Raw genomic sequence first — 22,270 nt, forward strand, 5'->3', positions numbered from 1 at the left:
GTATGTGTTGAATTATAATATTAAAAGTTTGATATTTATATTTATAGAAGTGTTTCTTGTCATTTCTTTCGTATATTTCCCTTTTAAAATATTCCTATTTAAGTAAATTCTATTTTAAAATAACTATTTTAATCAAATTAATAATTTAATTATATTTTATAAAATTTAATTCAAGAAAGTGATAATAAATTCATTCTAGTGGTAATAAATACTTTTTACTATTTACTATTTAAAATACTTTTATTTATATAGATAAAATAAAGTAAAATGAAAAAAAAAATATTGTAATGTTTATAAAAAAAGTAGATTAAATTTTTAAGTATTTGATATTATATTCAAACTAAATGATAAAAGATTGATTTGGTTTGATTTAAATTTAATATTATATTTAAATTTAATCCCATATAAATTTTAAATTTGATTCGAATGACTTTTTCAAATGAAAACCGAATCAAACTACATTGCGGATACTGCCCATACATGCACGCTACTGCCACCAGTTGGAATCTCCTGCTTCTGTAAAGAAAGAAGAAGAGAAGAGGGAAAGATGAGGGTATTTTTGAGTTGTACTTATGCTTTAAAATTAATAGGGGGTGTAGGATGAGATTGAAGGTGTGCAGGAGAAAGATCCCTTTTCTCACTAGGATCGGCCCAACCCAAGTAGCTCAAATTGAATTTTGATACTTCAGAAGTTTCTGTGGTAGTCGGAGCGGCTAAGCATTTATCAAGGACTAATTATATAGCAATAGTTTAAAATTTAATAATAAAAAAAAGTAGGTATTGATGGACATACATCATTAAGAAAACAGGCACAAAATTAATCCCAATTTTTTTTATAAGGTTTGTTTCTTAATTATTTATCTCATAGAAATTGAGGTGTTCCAAAACCCTTTTTCGCTTCATAATAGCCCAAATACACTTGTCAAAATACATCACCAACAATGTCCTCTAGAGCAGGTTCAATAGTGTAGAACTAATATAGTATGTGTACCGCGCGAACACATTCCACTTGAATTAAGCAGTCAACCCAACAGAACCATCTTTAGTGGAACAACCATTCAAAGCTTAAGAAAGCTACACCAAAACCCAGCACATGGTGCAACATTTCTTTCTTATTTAACCACAACCTCAACCAATTCGACATGGAACATCAGATAGCAAAGACAACAACACCACATTGTCCTGCGACAAATTGCTAAAGGTTGAAAGTTAAGACCACCCCTCTTGTTATCTCCGGAGTTGGCATATATTTTGCTAGCAATAGCAGTGTACCATTGCATCCTCTTGAGGTATTTCGTTAGGCCTCAGAGAACGCAACGCAGGAACAATTCCACTAGAAGAAGCCTCATCAAGAACAACGAGCGAGTGCAAGAGGACATCCCTCCTTAACTAAATCCCGATTTTCTCAATCTCAACACAAACAACAAGTGATGCCATTCATTAGGACCAAAATGAATGTTCCATTTGTCTTGGGTAATGGCCGGATGGGGATGTGGTGGGATTATTGCCTTCTTGTAGCCATGCTTTCCATAGACCATGGTTCATGGACCATGCCAATTGCCCCACATGTGATTGTGAGTTAGCATTGCCAATAGAAAATTTGGGTAACGAACAAAGGGTTTTGCATGTGCATGGGGATTCATTGATGAATAATGATGACGTGAGTTCCACCCCAAGATTTCAACGACCACGACCCATGATGCTTCACACGCACTCTCTCTCGTCGCACATGCGGAGAAAGCGACGCAGTTTGAAAAGGTCCTTTTCTTAGGATAAAAAATCTTCGTACATTGTCATTATCATACAAAGAGATCAGCTAGGAGAGGCTTGTAACTCTTCTACCAAAGGGGTCATGACGAGTTAGTATAACTATACATGGAGATCACATATTAGGTGTTAGACTAAAATATGATCTTATAAACTACAAAATAAGATACAGGTTATTAATAAATGCGGAAAAATAAAATTAAAATATACTTCCTACCATAAAATAATTGTTTTGTTTTAATTTTTCTAAACTCTTACTCTCTTTATAAATAATAATTAGACGATAAAAAAAGATGAGTTTGGATCAAACACTAAACATTTTATCATCAAAAATGCATTTAGTAGATATTATTACTAATAAGTAATTATTATCATCCATTAGTAGTTATTATCAACTGTCAGTAAGTATTCAAAATAAAATACATGATATTAATAAATGCGAAAAAACAAAATTAAAATATATCTCTGATCGTTATCATAAAAAAACTGTCTTATTTTAATTCTTTTAAATCCTTATTCTCTCCGTAGATGTTAAATCAGACAATAAAAAAAATAAATTCAGAGACCAATTACTAATATAACCTATTAATAATCATTATTACTCATTACTAAATATTCAATATTTAACTGTCCTAAAGTATTTGATTTTTCAAGCCTTGATCACATGTATTCGGTGTTGATGAGATCATTCTTGCAGTTTCGGAACAGTACTACTGCAAGTGGGAGATACAATGCGATTCTTCCAAATTGAGTGTACCATGAATATTAATATTCATGACCGGTCTAATTAATAGAGTAGAAGGTTATTCTTCTCTTCGATCGAACAAATAAGTTCAAGCATATATTTCTCGTAAATAATAGTACAGATTAATTTGAGAGTATGATCATATTGATCATCAATTTACTTACCCTCCTTGAGAGTTGTAATTATGAAAGAACACCATATTAATCATGGAGGATTTTCTGACACATTCACACATATTTTTCGTGACCAACTTTTCTGAAACGTTTATTGCGCCGTTTATTGCTTTCTTACTGATCATCATTATCAACCATTGCTTTGGAGGAATGATGGCATATATGTAAGTTCTTAGATTTATATATGTTCTTGAAGACATGCAGGTAGGTACACAAAGGACGACGTTGAAAAGTGATAACTAAAAAGTAATGAACAGGGTATTTATGTTGGAATTACATATGCATGATATATTTTTATTATTTACTTTAAAAATTGAAACCCACCTAGGTGTTACTAAATTTTTATTTTTAAACTTGTACCTTTTGATAATTAAGATTTGAGAGTATGTGTTTAATTTTGAAAATAGTCATTTCTTATATGTATGCAATGCATATATATCAAATATATATAATTTAATACTTAGATCTAAACATATCTAATAATTGAAATTAAAAATTAAAATGTCAGTAAAAATAGAATCATTCAATCCAGAGAACAAAAACCTGAGAATATACAAATTTCTCCCTAAGAAGTTGAATGCAAACTAAAACCTATGACTAATTATCAAATACAACAACCTAATTATCGACCGACCCCGACATGATGCATATTCTTGTTTTAAAGTATGATGATGTTATGACCTAAATTCAATTATTGATTTATTTGTATAGATTTATTAATTTAGGATAAAGGTAGATGTATGAGTTTTGCTTTTATTGAGGCTCCAAATTTCCAGCACTCTACCTAATTGCCTTGTCTCATTAGTATGATAAGCAGAGAAAAAGTCGCTACGCAATAATAATAAAGCATAAAAAACTAATAATTTACATTTGTTATGGTTATACTGTTCCCTTGAATTCCCTAGGAAAAAAGAAAATCAGTGACAGAACCAATGAAATTATCTAGCGAATATAGAGAAGAAAAGCAGAGGACGTATTTTTAGGAGCTTAAAGGGGCAAAAGGAGAGAAAGTGTGGCCCATTTCATTGAACTCTCCAAAATTGGCAATCATAAATAGAAAGTTGATTTGTCCTCGTTACTTTATATGCACACGAAAAAAAAACAAATTACAGCAATCTCTTTTTTATAATTACACATAATTTTACTTTTTCTATTTTCCTGCATTAATTTTCCTTTAAGTTTAAAAACATTACAATAATAACACTTTTATATATTTAAAAATATAACACTAACATTTCCTCAAATCTTATATTAATATCTCTTATAAGAAAAGAAAAAATAAAATTTATAAAAGTAATGATTACTTATGTAATTACACGAAATTTCAGAAAATATTATTGTAAGTTGCTCAATTAAATAATTAATAAAATAAAAATACAAAACATATAAAAAGTTGTGGTTATTTTATGTAAACGGTCCATGTGGATGGTGGGCCATTGAAAACTATAAAACGGACTCCCCAAAGACTTGCCTTTTTATTCCTTAATTAAGTGTACACCAAAAACAATTAAATATTAAAAATATGCATTATTGAATCTTCACAAGAGGAATTTGTTTTTTGGAACCTAGACCCGAAAAGAGGGAACTTTCCTATATACCCTTTCTTTTCCCACATCACGGACCTTGGACAAGGCCCCCCTCCAAAGGCTCCTATTCTTTTCATTATTTTTATTGAAAAAAAATTATAATCACGAGGCTACCCACCAAAGAAGGTTGTGTATTACAAGTAAAAAAAAATGTTGATGAGGTTGAATATTGAATATGTACCAACTTGGAGTGTATGTAGAAGGAATAACCATTAGGATTAATTAGGAGCCAAAAGGTGCCCTATGAGGTATGCCTTTTCTTCTCCTTGAATTTGAAGCAGATGGAGAAGGCGTGGCTGGATACATGTCTTGTGTTGAACCTTCACGCAATTCTTCTTCTTGCTGTCTTGATGAGACTGATCCTCTTGAAGTATCCATTGTTAATTCTTCATTCCTACCATCCAAAGCAAAGCTTGCATCCCCATTTTTCCTTATTCCTTCAAGCTATAACAATAAAAGTATTATCAATACCATCAAATTAAACCAATAATTAATTAAAATGGTCACATTAATTATATGTCATGCCATGTTGTCAACAATACTGCCTGATAATTAAAATCAAAATAAATACAAAACTCATGGTTTTTAACTATTAGTATGATTATGACGGTTAGAAATAATCTAAGTTCTACATCGATTAAAAATAATTTCAAATTAGAATATATAAGTGAGGGAAACCCTCACTCCTTGAACTAACTTTTGAAATTGAGTTAGACTTTTCACATTATTTATTCTAAGATTATATTAGAGTATATTATCATATCTTCTAACCATGACTATTAAAATTTAATTAAAATGTCAATGTGATATTGTTATACAGACAAGATGAATATTCAAAAGTAGAGGGAATATAATTATGATGGTGAATGATGGCGATGGGCTTTCAAATGTAGGTGATGATGTATGGGTGGTGGGTGTTATAACCATATGTTGAGGATGATTGAGTTGTGAATGATGTGCATGTTGATAATGAAATGAACAATAAAATGTTTTTTAACACAAATGATAAGAGAAAAATATTGCGAGGGCAGATTTGAGATGGAAAAATGATAATGATAATAACATTTCACCTTACATCCCAAAGAACAAAACCGAAATGGGTCCAAGAGGCTCCTTCCGCAAATCTCACAAATGTGAGCTACTCCTTTTCCAGATTTTGGCTGAGGCCTCACATTCAGGAACAAAACTCGAGCACTGTTGATTACATATGTCTGCACTCCACTTATGTCCAACACTTTCTGGATTTCTGAAACCCTCACTACATCGTGATAAGAAGATCGCCTTATCTAATCATCAATAACAACCTCACAAATTAAATAAGGAAAAGAAAAAAAGAAAAAAAGAAAAAAAAAGACCATTTCATTTACATACATTATATTATTCTCTCAAAACATTGTAAAATCAGCCCCATTGTCCAAATGCAAAATATTATACTATTATACATATAAATCCAGAAAAGAAAATATAAATGATGAAACATGAATATGCAAGCAGTGTTCATTATTGTAATAGAACCCCACCCACCTGAATGACTTGATGATCTTTGTGTCTTGAAGAACTGCAATAAAAGCAAAAGGCTTCGCCATTGCAATGTAGGCAAAACATATTACACTCGCTTCTAGCGGCCTCTGCGTGAATCCGACACACGTTGAAGAAAGGTGTGTGAAGAAGTTGTTCAAGCCAAGGAGGTACCAGAACAGCTGTGTCCTCCTGCAGCTTAAATCCCATTGTTGGAAAAATGGACATTCTATAAAACATCAATTCAGTGACATAAAGAAAATCTGAGACTAGCACGCATAATAGATTCGTGAAAATTTCTATATAGATTTATAAATAAATACATATACCATTGTCGGTACCCGTGGATGATAATAATAATAATAATAATAATGTGGCTCGATGGGTTAGTGAAGAATGGTGATGGGATTCAATTGTTGAAAAGATAGTTGCGGATTGAGAGAGGAAGCAAGGTGCTGAGATGAGAATGGCGATGGAAAGAAAGAGCAAAGAGAATAATAATAAACGGCCTTCAACTTAGAATTCAACTACACAGCAACGCTAAAGAGTATAAGGACAAACGGTGATTAAAGAAATAAGGGATTGGATGGATGAGATTGAAGGCAGTGAGCGTGGGAAGACGACAACCGTTGGATGTAATTTGGAGATGTTGTTTGGAGCTTACGCAACTTTGGAGCTTGAATCTTCTTTGCGTCTCTACGTTGCCACAATACAACTCTCCAAGGTCGGCTACGCATGGCCTCAACAAATACCACTATTTACCTAGCCTACCCTAGCTTTATTATATCATTTATTCATCCACCATCATATGCCATACTTTTCCACGTGGCATCACATCTAAGTTCCATCACAGATTGGTGGCTCCACTGCCATGGTATCAAAAAGAATCTAATGTTAGCTCTTTTAAATTAGTTGAATCACATATTTGGTTAATTTCTTATTTGTTTTTTTAGTTTAGTTTGATTATTTATATTTTATAAAATTTATTTTTGTCTTTTATATTTTTAAATTGATTTAATATGGTTCTTTCATTCATTCAATATTGATATGATTAATGAAATAAAATTATTAACAACTACAAATTATCACAAAATATAATTTTTTTAAAAAAATTTCTTCCTTCTCTTCTTTCTTTTCCTTCCTCCTCTTTCTTCAAATTTCAACACGCACAACCTCCTCCTCCTCGATCACACTAACAAGTTCCTTTGCTTTGTCTTAGATGTTGAAACCAACTATGAGGCTAGTGCACCACAACTAGTCATGCACGACCATCATGTCACCATCCCAACCTTGACCCAAACCCCACCTCACCAAAAATCCAATTACCTAAATATGGCTTCTCTCATCTTGAAAATTAGGAATGTGAGTGGGTTCGCGGACCCTAATTGACCTAAATAGTTTAGGTTAAATAATTTTTGTATTTGAATCAGACCTAAATTGAACCAGTCAAACTTATTGAATTTTGAGATGGTCATGGGTTTTAATATTTAAATTCATTGACCCATTAATTTGAATTAAATTATTATTATTATTATTATTATTAATATATATTATATATTTTCAAAATTTTAAAAAATCAAATACTATTGACTATTACATAAACTTATTGACCTGAATTAAGTAAGCATCAATATATCTTTAACCTTCAAGATCAGAGCAACAAAGATTTTATTGATTGAAGTCACTTTAGATGGGCTTCTAAAAATATTTGGAATCTATTTTAAAAGAGTAGGTCTCATAATAATGTTTCATTGGTTTTGATAGAAAAAGTGTTTAAAATCCATCCTTACCATGCTCATTAAAACCCCCTTATCTCCAATATGGTATGTTTAATTTGCTCATCCCCCATTGGTAGATAGATAATTAGGAATCAATGGAGTAAAATAGAGTGTGATTGCATCACAATTTTTTTTAATAAAAAATCTAACAAGAAACAATTGTATCTGATTCGTTTAACTTATAAAAAAATATTGTGTTTTAAAAAAGAGCAAATAAACTTAAATGTTTTGATATGTTCACTCAATCAAACCCAAATTGTTTACAAACAAGTTGATTTTGGTTGAATTTCTTTTTTTTAGAAAATTAACCCAAATCAATCCATTTAAATTTGATTGAATTGGATCACAAGTTTGACCAAACCCAACTCAAACCCTTGTTGAAAATCTTTCATATTTAAGCACTAAAACCATAGTTTAAAAAATTTGTACAAAAATAAGAAGTAAACTGTGGAGAATCTGATTTCTCTTCATGAATCATGAGGGGAAAAAAGCATTTTGCTAAATAATTTTGGTAATTGATTTTTCATGATATTTAAAAGAAAAAATCCACCGAATAATTTTATTTGAATTAAATTAACTTATAAATCAGCAGAAAAACTTGTCAAAAATACTCCATTTAATTTTTATGACTGGTCACTCATACGTTCAATCTTAATATGTGGAGGGTGTTACATTGACTAAAAATATTATTAAAATACTTCTTTTAAAATTTAGTATAATTGATTTTAAAAATTGTATAATTTTATTAAAAAAATAGTATTTTAACAAACATTTTTGTTTATCAAAAGAGTATATACCTTTGTTTTCTGAAGATTGTTTTTTATTATTAAATATTATTTTATTTTATTCAGTGCATTGGTGATTAAACTCTTTATTTATTAAAATGTTTTTTTAAATAAAAAAAGAAATTAAGCCAAGGAATCGGAAGTTAAAATTTTGTTTTCAGAGACAGTACGGTTAATTAATCAATTGCAATGAAGATACCTTCATGTAGATTGTAGACAAAATGTCATGTCAGGAAGGATTAATCTAAATTATTAATTTGTACTTCCCTTGAATTTATCAATTTAAAATTATTCACATACTATTTGATTGGATGGAAATAGGATAAAGAAAGCAAAAATAGGAATGATAAAAAAAATATTAATTATTCGGTATCATAAAAATCCTCTTAAAAAATAATAATTTGGTATCACAAAAAATAAAAGTAAAGTGAAAAAGGACGAGACTTTTTTTTTAAGAGAGTTGTACCTTTTCATTCTATTTTTTCACCTATTAACTTCCATTCATTTTTTTATTTATCTTTTTCCTTATTTCTTTTATATTTTTCTCTGATCAAATACCTTTATTTTTATTTTTTTACCTATTTTCTTTCACATTTTCTATTTCTATTGAACGATGTATTTGGTTGGAAGAAAAGAAAAATTGAGTGAATGAAGATAAAAAAAAAGTAAATGAAAATATGTGAGAATTAAGTGAAAATTTAAAATAATTAAAATTCATAAAATAATATTTTAAATATATAAGTTATATTTTATATTCATAAATTGTGATATAAGATTATCTTTAGTGATAGACAATTTTTAAAAAAAAATTATGAAAATTTAATTCAAAAACAGAAATAAAAGAATACGAAATATACCAATGATGGAAGATAGGTTGAGATAATCTGTTTTAGTTGTAGAAATCCTCAACAATATCGGTCATCTTCTTTCAACAAACTGGATCATCACCATCAAACAAAGCCTCCGGGAAGGAAACGCTCGTGAAGCTTGGAAACTAGATGATGGAACCCTTCCACTTGTCCCACGCCACTCTATTCTTATCTGTTAGACCTTATTCTTTCCTCTTCTCTTTTGCTTCTTTTCCTTTCTCAATCATAAAAGAAGTTGTACAAGTAACGTGTGAAATGTACCCATAAACTAGAGGGAAAAAAAATATTTAAAACGTTTAATTAAGATAGTGAGCCTAAATTGTGTACTCTAATTTATAATATAGGATTATAATAAAATAGAATTTGAAAATTAATTTTAAATTATTTTAAGTGCTAACTAAAAAGTTGATACATTTGAAACTGGCAAAAGATGAATGGGCCGCCTGGCCGGGGCATCCTTATTGGATCAAACTGGAAAGAGGGCCCCAGCAACAGTCAATCCAGAGCCCCAAAATGGTTTTATGCTTAAAATTTTTTATAAAAAAAATAAAGCCATTTTCCGATTTCTAAGAAGGAACCAGTTTTTGTTCCCACTTTCCTAAGTTTCCTTCTCGCTCCCGTCTCTGAAATTTCGAGGGTTTCATCGTTGCTGAATCAACAATTCGGAACCAGTTAGCAATGTTCAGATTCTGGTAATTCTTCGTTACGCTCCTAAAACTTCTATTAAATTAAAATAAATTTTGTATACATACATACATACCTGCATAAATCTCTTTATGCTTGGATTGTTTGGATTAATGGAAAGAAATGAAAGGGAAAAAGATGAGATGGAGTAGAAATAATGGAACTCATTCCAATTGATTCCATTGTTTTCAACCTTTTTCCTTACCTCCCCAATCGAGGAGTATGTGATGGAATAGATTTTTCTTTCTCAATTTTATTAGGAATTTATTGTTTTGTCCTTTATCTTCTTCAATCCTACAGCACTAACTAACTACAGGTGAATACACGCTGTGGGAGGAAAGATTGGCAGCGACTACTTTATTTTCCCATGGCTCCATTATGATTGCTTTCCTTCTCCAAAAATAAGATTACAATAATTGTTTTTATTTTACTTTTAAAATTATCATTTAACTTATATTTGTTATATTTTGCATCGCCCCTCTTTCCTGTTTAGCCTTCTCGATCCCTACACATTTTTTGGGCACTTAGATATGCAACTAATTTATTTTAATATGTTTTTAATTTAGATAAAAAGATTTTATCCCCTTTTTTTAGTTGTGAAGTTCTCATATAAACCAAGTGAAGCCCTGCGTAAGATGCTAGTTTCATTACCCTCATAGTATTTTAGTTTCCAAACCATTTTTTTACCGCCTTAGTTGCTGCAAAATGTTTTCATAGGTGTGTGTGTCAGGTGATAATAAAAAGAGGAAGATAACACATGATTGAAGTTTATATTTTTAAGATAAGGGTAATATATAAGAATAAAAATAAAAATTTTGTTCCATTCTATCATAATATATCCAAACAATAGGACGGAAGTTTTATTCCATTATGTTTCAGTTTAATCTTTTTAGCCAATTTAATCGCTATTGCGTGTTTGATCACATCACACCAAAGTTTCAGTAGAACAACGGCAACAATAATAATAAACTGAGTTTCCAATTTAATAGCAGTTAATAGCATATATGAATTTCTGATTTGATAGCAATTAATAGTATATATGAATTTCTGATTTGGTAGAGATTAATAGCATATATGAATTTTCGATTGTGTGCAGGGGATCACAAGAGCAACAATCACAGGATGGTTCTTCGCAGTCACAGTCGTGGTATCCGCCGTCGGTGGTGAGTTCACCAACTTCGTCGAGGCCTGTTACACCGACTGCATCTTCTTCTTCATTATCACAGAGGCCTTCGTCTCATGTTCCACCTTCTGAAGCTGCTGCAGTTATTGCCGTTTTGAAGGACAAGAGGTTTGTGTTTTTATCGCTTTTCATGATTTTAGTTGTATCTGATTTTGTAAATGGAAAATAGTTAGGAAGGTTGCCGTTAATCGTAGAATTAGTACTTTCTAGTTACTCTGATGTTGTGAACTGTTCCTATTTTCAAATATGCTGATCTTAATTAATTTTTCTGCTCTTTATAAATTGCAGTGTTGATGAGTTGCGGAAGCTTTTATCTGACAAAGATGCGTATCAACAGTTTTTGCATTCACTTGATCAGGTCAAGATTCAAACTAATGTAAGTTTCATATCTTTACTATCTCAGAACTAGTATGTTATGTTTACCTGCTGAGTTTGCTGAAATTTGTTGGTCGATTTCAAATTCTTCTCTATGGAGTTGAAAGGGTTACCCCCCCCCCTCTCTCTCTCTCCCTTTAGATGTGAAATTATTGATTTCATTGTAGGACTAAGGCCTTAGGGTAGCTAGCAGGTTCCTGGCTGTTTTCACATCCAGCCTAGAGAAATGCCTCTATTAGTCTATTTAGATTAGTGGATATAAAATATCAGTGGCTCTTCATATTTTCTTTAAAATGATTTCATCGTGCTGCTTGTGCAATGAATACTTCAGGTTTTTTTTGTTCCTATATACTGTACTGAGATGGAGTTCAGTTGCTTGTAGTATTCCACCTTGATCTTTATTGTCTTTGAGAGTGTGAATTGTCTCATTTGGACATTATGGATATGTATGGAATTTGTTAATACTTGAGATATACTCATATTTTTTTAAGGAGTGTGCTGCTAACTCTGTATTTGTTGAACTACTTCAAAGTTATAACTTGCTAAATTGTTAATTGTTCTAAAAAACAAGTGGGATGTTGCTAATATATTCCGACTTGTTTTCTAAGAGTATTACAAGTTACAACTTGGATTTGTTAAATTGCTCTCAAAGGTGGAACTTCTTAACACACTTCTTTTAAAAAAAAATACTAACAACCCCGTATGTTATTAATCAATTGACACAAGGACAAGGTATTAAACTTTGTAAAATGATACCTTTAATAACATTTTACAAAAAGTGAGTTTTATATTTTGCAAAAAGTTATTTAAGGTCAATTAACAAAGTTTAACCGCTCATGTCAGTTGATCTTATTCCTATACAAACTTGTTTGTCAACACATGGAATAGTACAATTTAATGCGTTAGAAGGGCTGGGAGAATCCTGAACTGTCAATCATGTTCTGGTGGATTGCATCCAAATGCATGAATATGGTAGGATTTGCAATTTAGCTAACCCAGGAATTAGGCATAAAATAGCAGAATGTTGGAGCTGCCTCATCTATATAAATGGAAATCAGCCTAAACTCTGAAACCCACCTGAGACCAAACCCCCTCTTAATCGTGACACTGATATTGAAATGATTTTGTGAGATTGTTAGATCTGGAACTTGTGACTTCTAGTAATTGGGTGTGATTCTTTCTGCTTTTGCTCCTGGATGCATTTGTCCTTGTTACCGGATGTTTCATTGCCCTTCCCTATCCCTTGGTTCTGTTCTTGATTGCCCTTGATCTTGTTTATGCTCTTTCAACTGGGTGGTGCTAGTTATGTACCAATATTTATTTTAATATAAGGTGAATATCTTATTAAATTCTTAAATTGTCTTATTGGTCACTTAAATATGAATATACTATTTTTTATTATCAATGGGTGATTGTTAAGGAAAAGATGTAATCCTAAGCAAATTTTAGAAAAATAAATTTTTCGCATGTTTTGAAGTGAAAAGAAAACGTAATGGGTTGTGCAGTGAAAAGAAAGTATATTTAAGAAAGAAATGAAAAGTAATAAATGTTGTAGCTTTTGATCTTGAGAATTTAAAAAGTGTTAATGATGCAAATAAAAATGTTGGATCTTGTCAAATGGCATTGTCAAAATCCACATGGCAAAAGGTCCATTCTGGCCAATTCCTCGTATATATAATATAGATTAGTACATAGACAAGTTACATACTTACATGTCAATATACGTGTGCAAACACTTGGGAGTAATCTTCAACTAATTAACTGTGCACAGCTGCACAAGCAGTTCCATCCAAGTATACTTGGAGTAATCTTCAGCTAATTAACTGGTGCATACAAATTTTCTCTGCAGTTGGTTTGGTTTATATTGCTGATATTGGAGTTTGTATCTGCTTATATTATAACTTTTTTTTGGCTTATTGACTTGATCAGCTGAAAGATGAACTTTGCAAGGAGAATTTACAGCTTGCAGGTATTTAATTTCTTTTATTTAATTGTCGGCCTATAATTAAATTGTAGTAGAGCTTCTCAAACTATTGCCTTTACTACAGAGGAAAATCTTCAAAAGGAACCTCGTATCATGGAACTTAGGAATCAAGTAAGAATACAATCCTATGATTAGTATGCTTTTTTCTTTTCAATTTATTGCTGACTACTGACTTTTTCTTCTTCCTCCCATGGAAACAGTGTAGAATAATTCGGACAACCGAGTTAGCTGCTGCTAAGGAGAAACTAAATGAGCTTGAGAAGCAGAAAGAAGACATGTTGAAATTGAATTCCGCAGCATCCCTTCTCCAAAGGATTCAAGGTATGACTTGAAATTTTAGTTTGCTGCAGTAGTTCTGGTTATCTCAATTTTATTACTATTGAAACCATGGCTAGGTCATAAATATGATAAACTATATAATATTTTTGCAGAGTCTGTGAATAAGACCGACGAGGAATCTGAAAACTTGCACCACAATCTCCTTGACAGAGAGATTGACCTTGGTGCTTTTTTGCAAAAGTACAAGAAGCTACGTACCACTTACCACAGGAAGACTCTCGTACATCTTGCTGCCAAAACATCAACAGTATGAGCACTGACATGAAATATTAAGAAATTAAAACTGGTTTTGGCAAGTATGTATTTGATTTTTGGTTCATTATTGTCAATAGTTATCATTGGTCAAAGATACTTGCCACCAAATTACATAGAGTCACAGTCGTTGGGATAGAACCATCTACTACAAATTAGATTGTTCATATATGTGCAGCCTGAGATTGTTCATTGTGGTGACATTGTCGAGTGGTTTCATGCCACTTGGAATGAGGTATGGACTTGCATTTACTTTTCTAGTTTGCCATCGGCTATCTTCAACTTTATTTGTATGAACTCTGAAGTGTGCTGTAGCTTATGAGATCATCATCGCCGATATAGGATTTACTGTTGTGTTGTAAAATGTAAAAAATGCTGACTTTCTTTTCTTTGGGAGCAACTACAAGTTTTTCAGAACCCATTTTATGTTCGGCCGGACTCAGCATTTGTGTTGTTATATATGTAAATAGTAGATATTGAACTTTCTTTTGGAAAAAGAAAACTAGCGTTTAACAAATTCAATTTGATGGAGAAATAGATATAAGAATTTTTCATCATGTACGAATGGGGCACAACTTGATTACACATATCTTGAAAAGTTAATAAATGAGAAACAAGAATAATAATTTATATTGAAACAAGAGAGAGCATTCCCATTACTTAGTAATGGCCTCCTTGTCCTTGGCGATTTTTAGGTTCAGAATCATAGCCGTCAGTGTCGGGCTTATCGCACATAGGAGTGGTGTAATAGAAAGGGTTGAGCACGTATTTGATCAAACTGCGATACACTGACGTTGGGTAGTTGAGCTTGACGCCAGACTTTCCACCACCAAAGTCAGTGAGGATGTTGCAAACATTATCTGGGGACGACACCAACCTCACTGAACATCCTTTTGTATCCAATTCCTTGCCATATACATACTTTTTCACAGTCAAATCGTACTGCCCCAACTCATCTGTTGTATCACTTGTGTAATACACAACCCTACTTCTCTTGTCCATGCATGTTAGGGACACCTTAACTCCTGGTAGTGCAAGAACAATTAGTTACGAGCTGAGGTAAATATGAATATGAACATGCAATGTAGGAAAAGATTACAATGACAATGCTAGAATACCTTTCATAGGCTTTCCATCATTAACCCATTCGTTCCAGCCCTTGGTGCAGTCCTGGCAAAGCACTTTTCCTCCCACGTAAATGACTCCCGATTCATCCAAAGCAGAGGAACAACCCACTAGCATTGAGGCAATAATGATCATCAAAGCTCCTGTAAATTCCATCTCTCTCTCTCTCTCGATTCACAAGGATATATGGCTGAATGAAGTATATATATATATAACAAGCAATGTGCTTGAATTGTTGACAAACGTGCAAGAGCACTAGTATCGGCTCAGGACGTGCAACCCATTATTCAATTTTTATGATATAATTAATCGGTCGTATGAATCAATTATCATACTAAATTGGGAGTTTTCAACTCGCCGAACATCACATCAAACCGTTAACTAAGGCAATTTAAGGAAAAAAATATTATTGGCAACCATTTTTACTCTTCACACCATTTTTTAAAATTTCAAATACCCAAACTATTCTCCAAACTTACACACTCCTTTTTAAAAAACCTTTTCCCCCCATACCAGTCTCATCTCAGTTTCTCTCCTTCATTGCTCCTCCTTGTCTTCCATTGTTTTTTCCATGTAAGTTCCCGAACTTCATTTCTTCTTCAATGATTTTTTTTTTTTGTGTGTTTCACCAATTTTACGAAAATTAGTTTTGTAAAGTATGACCACATTACAGAAATTGCCAAGACTCACTATAGAAAAGAAATAGCATATAGTTTCTGTCAAATCAATGACACACCAAAAAAGGCATGGAAATGCTGCCAAAAAGGATAATGAGAACTCACATGAAGGTGTATGAAGTAATAAAAAAAATAAAAAATATTGATAGAGTTATATATATATTATCATTGTATTGTACTCACATGTTGCCTCTTCGTTGCAAGAGTCTAAAGCATGTTTATGGTCTTGACTAAGATCTCTATTCAATAAATATTTATGTTTTTCAATTAAGAAAAATGAATTAATAATACTTAATTATATATTATGTCAAAATTACTTTTGAATGATGATAATTTTGGATTACCTAATGTCTTCTTCATTCATCATTCACAGAGACAGAGACATAGGTAAATCAATTATTATTTAAAATGATAATCTATCATTTATTTAATAAGTTTATTTATACAATTTAATGCACATTTGTGGCTATAAAAAATATTAAATAAATAATATCTGCATTTACAATCTTCAGATTTTTTATACCGTTCTTATATACTTATATATATAATAAGTTCATTAATTTTTATAATATATTTTTAAACAAATACCAAAAATAATTTTTAATTAGATGATATTATAAAAAAAATTAACACTAACTACCTCACGAGTGTTATATATATATATATATATATATATATATATATATATATATATATATATATATATATATATAGTTTGTTACAATTATATAAATTTAATTTAAATAAAAGGTAAACTTTTACATTATTATAGCCACAACATGAAAATTACATCCCATACTAAAACACAGTGATAAAATAAGTGGAGCAGGTCGCATGGAGGAATATGCGAATGCAATGCAATGCAATATGTAGCTTGCACCCAAAATAAGGAATGAATTGTTTGCATGTAAAACACAAGTTGATGCCAATATCTATAATACCATGTTAAAACACATTGATTCCAATCCAAGTTAAACAAACAATTAGGAGAACCTATACTCGATCGGAAGAAGAGAGGAGATCGAGGAAAACAACACCACCAGGTCACCTCTCTCTCTTCCTATATACGTTAATTGTTTTCTTCCTCCACGTAAACTTGCCCTAATAATATCACCAAAATTTAACCTAATTTCTGAATCCTACAACAAATGAAACTCTTGGAAAAGGATTTCGCGGTGAACCAAACCGGAACTGCGAAGCTCGTGGCCGAAGAACCCGACGACGTGTGGCTCCTCTACAACCTCATCCTCCCCGGCGACATCGTTTCGACCGACACCACCCGCAAGGTCCACCTCGATTCCTCCGCCAAGAAGAACACCGCCTCACGTGTGAAACTCACCCTCGACATCAAAGTCACGTGCCGTGACTTCCACAAAGACTCCTCCACTCTCCGACTCCACGGCCGCAACCTCCAACCCAACCAGCACGTCGCCGCCGGCTCCTTCCACACCCTCACCCTCGAACCCCACAAACCCTTCCACCTCCGCAAGAAGCTTTGGCAAAACGACGCCGTCGAAACCCTAAACGAATCCACCGAGAATTCCAATCCCAATACCAATTCCCCCGACCTCGCCGTCGTTCTCTTCCACCCGCACCATGCGGAGATTCACCTTATCGCACAGGGAGTCGCCACGCGCTGCACCAAGATCGAACCCTCTTCAAACTCCAGAAACTCCGTGTATTTCCGACAGGTGTTCGCGGCGTTCGTGAAGCGCGTGGATTTTAAGGTTGTGAAGCGCGTGGTGATAACGAGCGAGGAGTTTCGTAGGTTTGTGATGTCTTTTTTTTTTTAATCCATAAAATATTAATTTGTTAGAATCATAATTTTTTTTAACAGATATAAAGAGGATCGAGTCCCACAACTTTTTTTTTTTTTCTTTCATCTTAATTATTCAACTCATACTATATCTCCTCCACACAGGTTTGTGATGTCGGAAGCGAGGAAGTCGAGGATGCGGTCGATCGAGGAGAACCAGTCGCGAATAATGGTCGTTGCGGGCGGTGATAGTTTGGAGAAAGTGATGGGTGACCGGGCGGTGATGGAGTTGGTGAAGGACAAGAAGGTGGCGGCGTTTAGAGAGTTGTGGGAGATGGTGTGCGACGATTCGGACCGCGCGTGTTATGGACCTGCGGAGGTGGAGCGTGCGCGTGAGATGAGGGCCATTGAGACACTTCTGATAACCGATGATCTTTATAGGAACGAAGATGTTGAGACGAGAAAAAAGTACGCGAGTTTGGTGAAGTCGGTGAAAGAGGGTGGAGGAAAGGCTTTGGTGTATTCGTCGATGCATGTTTCTGCACCGCAACTCGCTCAACTCACGGGTGTTGCGGCAATTCTCAGGTTTCCCTTGCCTGAACTCGAAGATGTAAATGGGTGCTGATTTATTGTACATATTGGTTTTAGTTATTTGTTTGTCATGTTTAATTAATGTCTTTTTAATTTCGCCAATTGTTGATTATATAATCTCCGGATGAAGCCAGGGAGAATGTGAATTGTCGTTGCTACAGCATGTAATTATCTGGGTTTGTGTATATATGTGTTCTAAATATTATTGTTTGCATTGTGTGAGAAATTGAGAATGCGAGTTGGAGAAAACTCAAAAAATAAATAAAACCATTGTCCTTCTCAATCTCACGAGTCGCCATTGTTCTCATGCATAATCATTTTAATTTGAATATGATCAATAACCAAGTCTCCATCAACGGGTTTAGAGTTATATATGATATATCCATTATGTTGGAACCAAAGCATGAAATGGAAATACACAAAGAAACAGTCTTAATCTTAATGGGGTTATGCACTTATGCTTGGTCTCCCTTTTAATATTATTTCCCATGTTTAGAGTTTTATTTCTATGGTACAGTATCTTATGTGTACGCTTAGTAGTGGAGGTTGAGGTAGAAATTTTAGGTTGGACTTTTATTGCCGCTGCTGTAAAAAAAAAATACTAGCTATTTTGTGTATATATAGCAATCAAGGTTTAAATATCGGTCATGATTGGATGATGATTTCGTTGTGTTTGTTGATACTGAGATAAATTAGACAAATGCGACCGATAAATTCTAATTTTGATCGCGTTACAGTTACGTATAACTAAAAATTCTTGATATTGCCATCCAAATCACAGTCACGAACCATTTTTTAAAATTAAACCTTGAGATAGCGCAATAAAATTTGAAACTTTTTGTTTGGTAAAAAAAGCAGAGATGGGACGCCAATTTCCTATTAATTAAACCTAGTTTTGAGGCTTGCTTAATTATCCTAAATCCCGAATTGTTACAAAATAAAGAAGGGTGGGATATGGAAATTGGATTGCCGTGATTACTAATTAGCATTCCATAATTTTGTGCAGAACTAGAACTAGACTTTTGAAATCTTCTGAAGTTTACACGTACAAAACTTGTGGCAGTGTCTTGTTCCTGAAATAACATATCGAGAAATGACGATGGCTAAATATCAAGAAAAAATAGGCGTCCTTTAACTTGTGCTTTATATTGAAGTATTGAATATGTCTATCTCTCCTTTTGTCTGAGTGTTTGATTTTGTTGTTTTTTATTTTTATTTTTATTTAGGTGAAAATATTTTTTCAAATGGATCAAAAATTAAAAATAATTAGTGTTTTTAATTGAAATCATGAATTTCATTTTTAATAAAATGAAAATAAAGTGATATGAAATATAATTTTAAGTAAATCTAAAAATATATTTTCTTTCAAAAACGTTTTTAAGTGTTTTTATTTTCTGAAAGCAAGAATTCAAACCAAATATATTTTTAAAATTTTAATCTTTTGAAAATGAAAAATGATTTTGAGAAAATAAAAATAGAAAATGAAATTAGTTGCATTGTATTATCATTTTGAAAAAGTATTATGAATTTAAATAAATTAAAAACTGCTGTGTAGGAATTTAAAACAAGTGTCTAAATATAGATATCTGAGAGTTAAATTAAAGAATTAGAGAAGTGTTAAATTAAACCAATTAAATGAGTGAGTTGTTGTTAAATTAGATTTGACTTAGTAAGGAATTAATTAATTGGGTGAGATGTTTTTATTTCTTTTAAAGCCCAAAATAAAGCAGCCATGGTTGTGAGAAGTGTAGATTAGATTTTGGTGTTTTTTTTTTCTCTCTCTTCCATGCTTCATGGGTCGCGAGTGCAGTTGGCACAAAGTTATATTTTGAATCTTTTATTATAGAAGGAAAATGATATATAGTACAGTAATATATTTTAGATTAATTATTTTTATTCAACACAAAAATTATCTAAATTACTCCAAGTCAAAATTAATATCTCAACATAAAACTAAATATATAAACACTTATTTAAGATTAGACTAACTAACGTTATTTTAAACAGTCTAACGTAAATCTAAGCAAAAAGAAAACAATAACTGCAGTTATTTTCTAATTTTTGTGGTCCAATCTTGCCCGATTCTGTGTCATTGGTCAGCAGGAGCTCATCATTCTCATAGTAGGTTTATGACATTGGTCCATTTGCGAGTCAACTAAGGCGCATTCTTTCATTCGATCAGGTTTAAATTAATTCAAACAAATCAATTGAATTAGATTCTTTCATATAAATGGTATAATTAATTAATCGCGTGTTTGTTTTAAATAGACTATGGTTAAAACAGAAAAATGCATTCCTCAATTGACGTTTTATGGGTCAAAAGAATTGTTCTTTTGATAAATAAAAAAACGAAAGGCACGAGTTTTTGTGAGAAAATGGTATTAGCTAGATGTATCAACGTGTTTGGATGGATATGCATCCTCATAGATATAATGTGTAACTTATAAACAACTATTCAATTAACATGTTTGAAAACTTGCCTAAAAAGCATGTTTGAAAACTTATTAAGAATAGAAAAATTATATTTGAGATGTAAAAATTACATTTATTATTTTCTAAAGTGTAATTTAGAAACAATTAACAACTAATGTATTTAAAATTTTGTTAACAATGCAACATTTACGTCTTATATATGACAATTATAATTATTAATTTTTGAAAATCACATTTAAAACATAAAATCAAACACACTAAATATTTCCCCTCAAAAAAAAAATCTACATTCTTTCTCAATGTTGACACAGAAACAGAGAGTAAACGTGCGTGGTAGACGCACTACCAAACACGCGCTTTAGAGAAAAGATATGAAAAAAATGGTGAAAAAGAAAAATAACAGACGTAAAAAGCAAAAGAATAAGAGAAAAAATGAAAAGTAATGAAATAAAAAGAAAAGAAAAATAAAATAAATGTTTATAGTTATCGGAAAAATAACACGAGACAGTCCAATCCAACACATTCAGCAACTGCAATGCAACAAGAGGCAGTGGCATTGGCAATTTGGGACATCCTTTCTTGGGTACTGTTCCCGTTGAAATTTCATGAAAGAGAAAATGTAAAACTCAAAGAACCCTTAATCTGCTGTAATTTGTTTATTGTTAGAAAAAAAATCAAAGTTTCCTCAAAATATTAAATTTGTGTTTCCTCACGTCTCTTTCTATCTTTTTGCTTCTTTTTTTTTTCAATCTTGGTAATTGGTATGCTCCACAGACAAATTGAAAATTTCAATCAAAGTTTGCGCAAGGCATGCATTAATGCATAGTATTCCATAATCAACTTTGCTAATTGCTACATTGTGCCTGTGATTCACTGATCAATCACATTAAGATTGGTAAGTGAGCTGTGAAACAATGATTTGGTTAACGATCAAACTGTGCTGCCTCAACGATGAACCAAAAAGAGCAGCGTTAAACGGTCACTTTCATGTTCAAGTGGGGATCCCGACATGTCCCACTCAGTGAAGAAAAGTACATGTATAAAAAAAGATAAAGTCTTTTTCTAACTTCTATTTTTAAGATATTGGTTAATGAATTAAAAAAAATATTTATCATATAAATAATAAAAGAACATAAAAAATTATAAATAATATAATTTTTTATCTTTCAATACATTTTTAATTAATATTTCTAGGTACTAGTTAATATTTGTGTGAGGAAAAATTACATTAAAATTATGAATGTTTATTTATAGAACGAAATCAGATTTTTTTTTTACATTCTTATCATTAAATTCTCTAATTAAATAAGACGTTTTTTTTATAACATTAAATATTTTTTATGATTTTAATTGTTTCTGAAGTAGTTAAAATAAAACTAAAATTTTAAAATATGGCATTTTATAATTGGATAACGCATAAAAAAACTTCACATCGTTAATACATATTAATTGAATTCATTTTTATTCAATATATGTGTCACATATTTTAAAAATGATTCTTAATTATGTTTTTAATTTTTATAATCTTAAAAATATGTTAATATTTTCATTTAATTCACATAATATTTTCTGAAAATTTTGGACTAATGACATATTGTACTTCTAAAATGTTTGAATTTATTGATGTGGATATTCACGTCAAATTGAAAG

At 31.8% G+C, this 22,270-nt stretch overlaps 4 protein-coding genes across 8 annotated transcripts; 2 read left to right on the plus strand and 2 right to left on the minus strand.

Moving 5' to 3' along the window:
• Window positions 1-4,403: 4,403 nt before the first annotated feature.
• Window positions 4,404-6,583, minus strand: LOC100803083 (protein RGF1 INDUCIBLE TRANSCRIPTION FACTOR 1). 4 transcript variants are annotated; one of them, XM_041012633.1, is made up of 4 exons: window positions 6,119-6,583; window positions 5,796-5,987; window positions 5,342-5,557; window positions 4,404-4,715 (listed from the first exon to the last, which is right to left on the minus strand). In XM_041012633.1, the coding sequence occupies exons 1-4, from the start codon at window positions 6,119-6,121 to the stop codon at window positions 4,494-4,496; spliced, it is 633 nt and encodes a 210-aa protein (XP_040868567.1). In that variant the 5' UTR covers window positions 6,122-6,583; the 3' UTR covers window positions 4,404-4,493. The 4 variants fall into 4 exon arrangements, with proteins under 4 accessions (XP_040868567.1, XP_040868566.1, XP_006604600.1 ...); XM_041012632.1 differs by having other exon boundaries at window positions 5,796-6,018; XM_006604537.4 differs by having other exon boundaries at window positions 5,796-5,981; window positions 6,119-6,582.
• A 3,069-nt stretch (window positions 6,584-9,652) lies between these two features.
• On the plus strand, window positions 9,653-14,298 carry LOC100779019 (vacuolar protein-sorting-associated protein 37 homolog 1). Of its 2 annotated transcripts, XM_003554359.5 has the most exons (8): window positions 9,670-9,913; window positions 11,002-11,196; window positions 11,377-11,464; window positions 13,393-13,432; window positions 13,512-13,558; window positions 13,648-13,768; window positions 13,879-14,033; window positions 14,119-14,298. In XM_003554359.5, the coding sequence occupies exons 1-8, from the start codon at window positions 9,900-9,902 to the stop codon at window positions 14,155-14,157; spliced, it is 699 nt and encodes a 232-aa protein (XP_003554407.2). In that variant the 5' UTR covers window positions 9,670-9,899; the 3' UTR covers window positions 14,158-14,298. The 2 variants fall into 2 exon arrangements, with proteins under 2 accessions (XP_025982955.1, XP_003554407.2); XM_026127170.2 differs by having other exon boundaries at window positions 9,653-9,913; window positions 13,879-14,298.
• A 292-nt stretch (window positions 14,299-14,590) lies between these two features.
• On the minus strand, window positions 14,591-15,341 carry LOC100527270 (uncharacterized). Its single transcript, NM_001250381.2, has 2 exons — window positions 15,157-15,341; window positions 14,591-15,063 (listed from the first exon to the last, which is right to left on the minus strand). The coding sequence occupies exons 1-2, from the start codon at window positions 15,317-15,319 to the stop codon at window positions 14,699-14,701; spliced, it is 528 nt and encodes a 175-aa protein (NP_001237310.1). The 5' UTR covers window positions 15,320-15,341; the 3' UTR covers window positions 14,591-14,698.
• A 1,458-nt stretch (window positions 15,342-16,799) lies between these two features.
• On the plus strand, window positions 16,800-18,472 carry LOC100803618 (protein PELOTA 1). The gene is made up of 2 exons (XM_003553522.5): window positions 16,800-17,608; window positions 17,762-18,472. The coding sequence occupies exons 1-2, from the start codon at window positions 16,989-16,991 to the stop codon at window positions 18,219-18,221; spliced, it is 1,080 nt and encodes a 359-aa protein (XP_003553570.1). The 5' UTR covers window positions 16,800-16,988; the 3' UTR covers window positions 18,222-18,472.
• Window positions 18,473-22,270: the final 3,798 nt, after the last annotated feature.

The sequence above is a fragment of the Glycine max genome, chromosome 19 (assembly GCF_000004515.6).
Source record: "Glycine max cultivar Williams 82 chromosome 19, Glycine_max_v4.0, whole genome shotgun sequence".
Classification (NCBI taxonomy): Eukaryota; Viridiplantae; Streptophyta; class Magnoliopsida; order Fabales; family Fabaceae; genus Glycine; species Glycine max.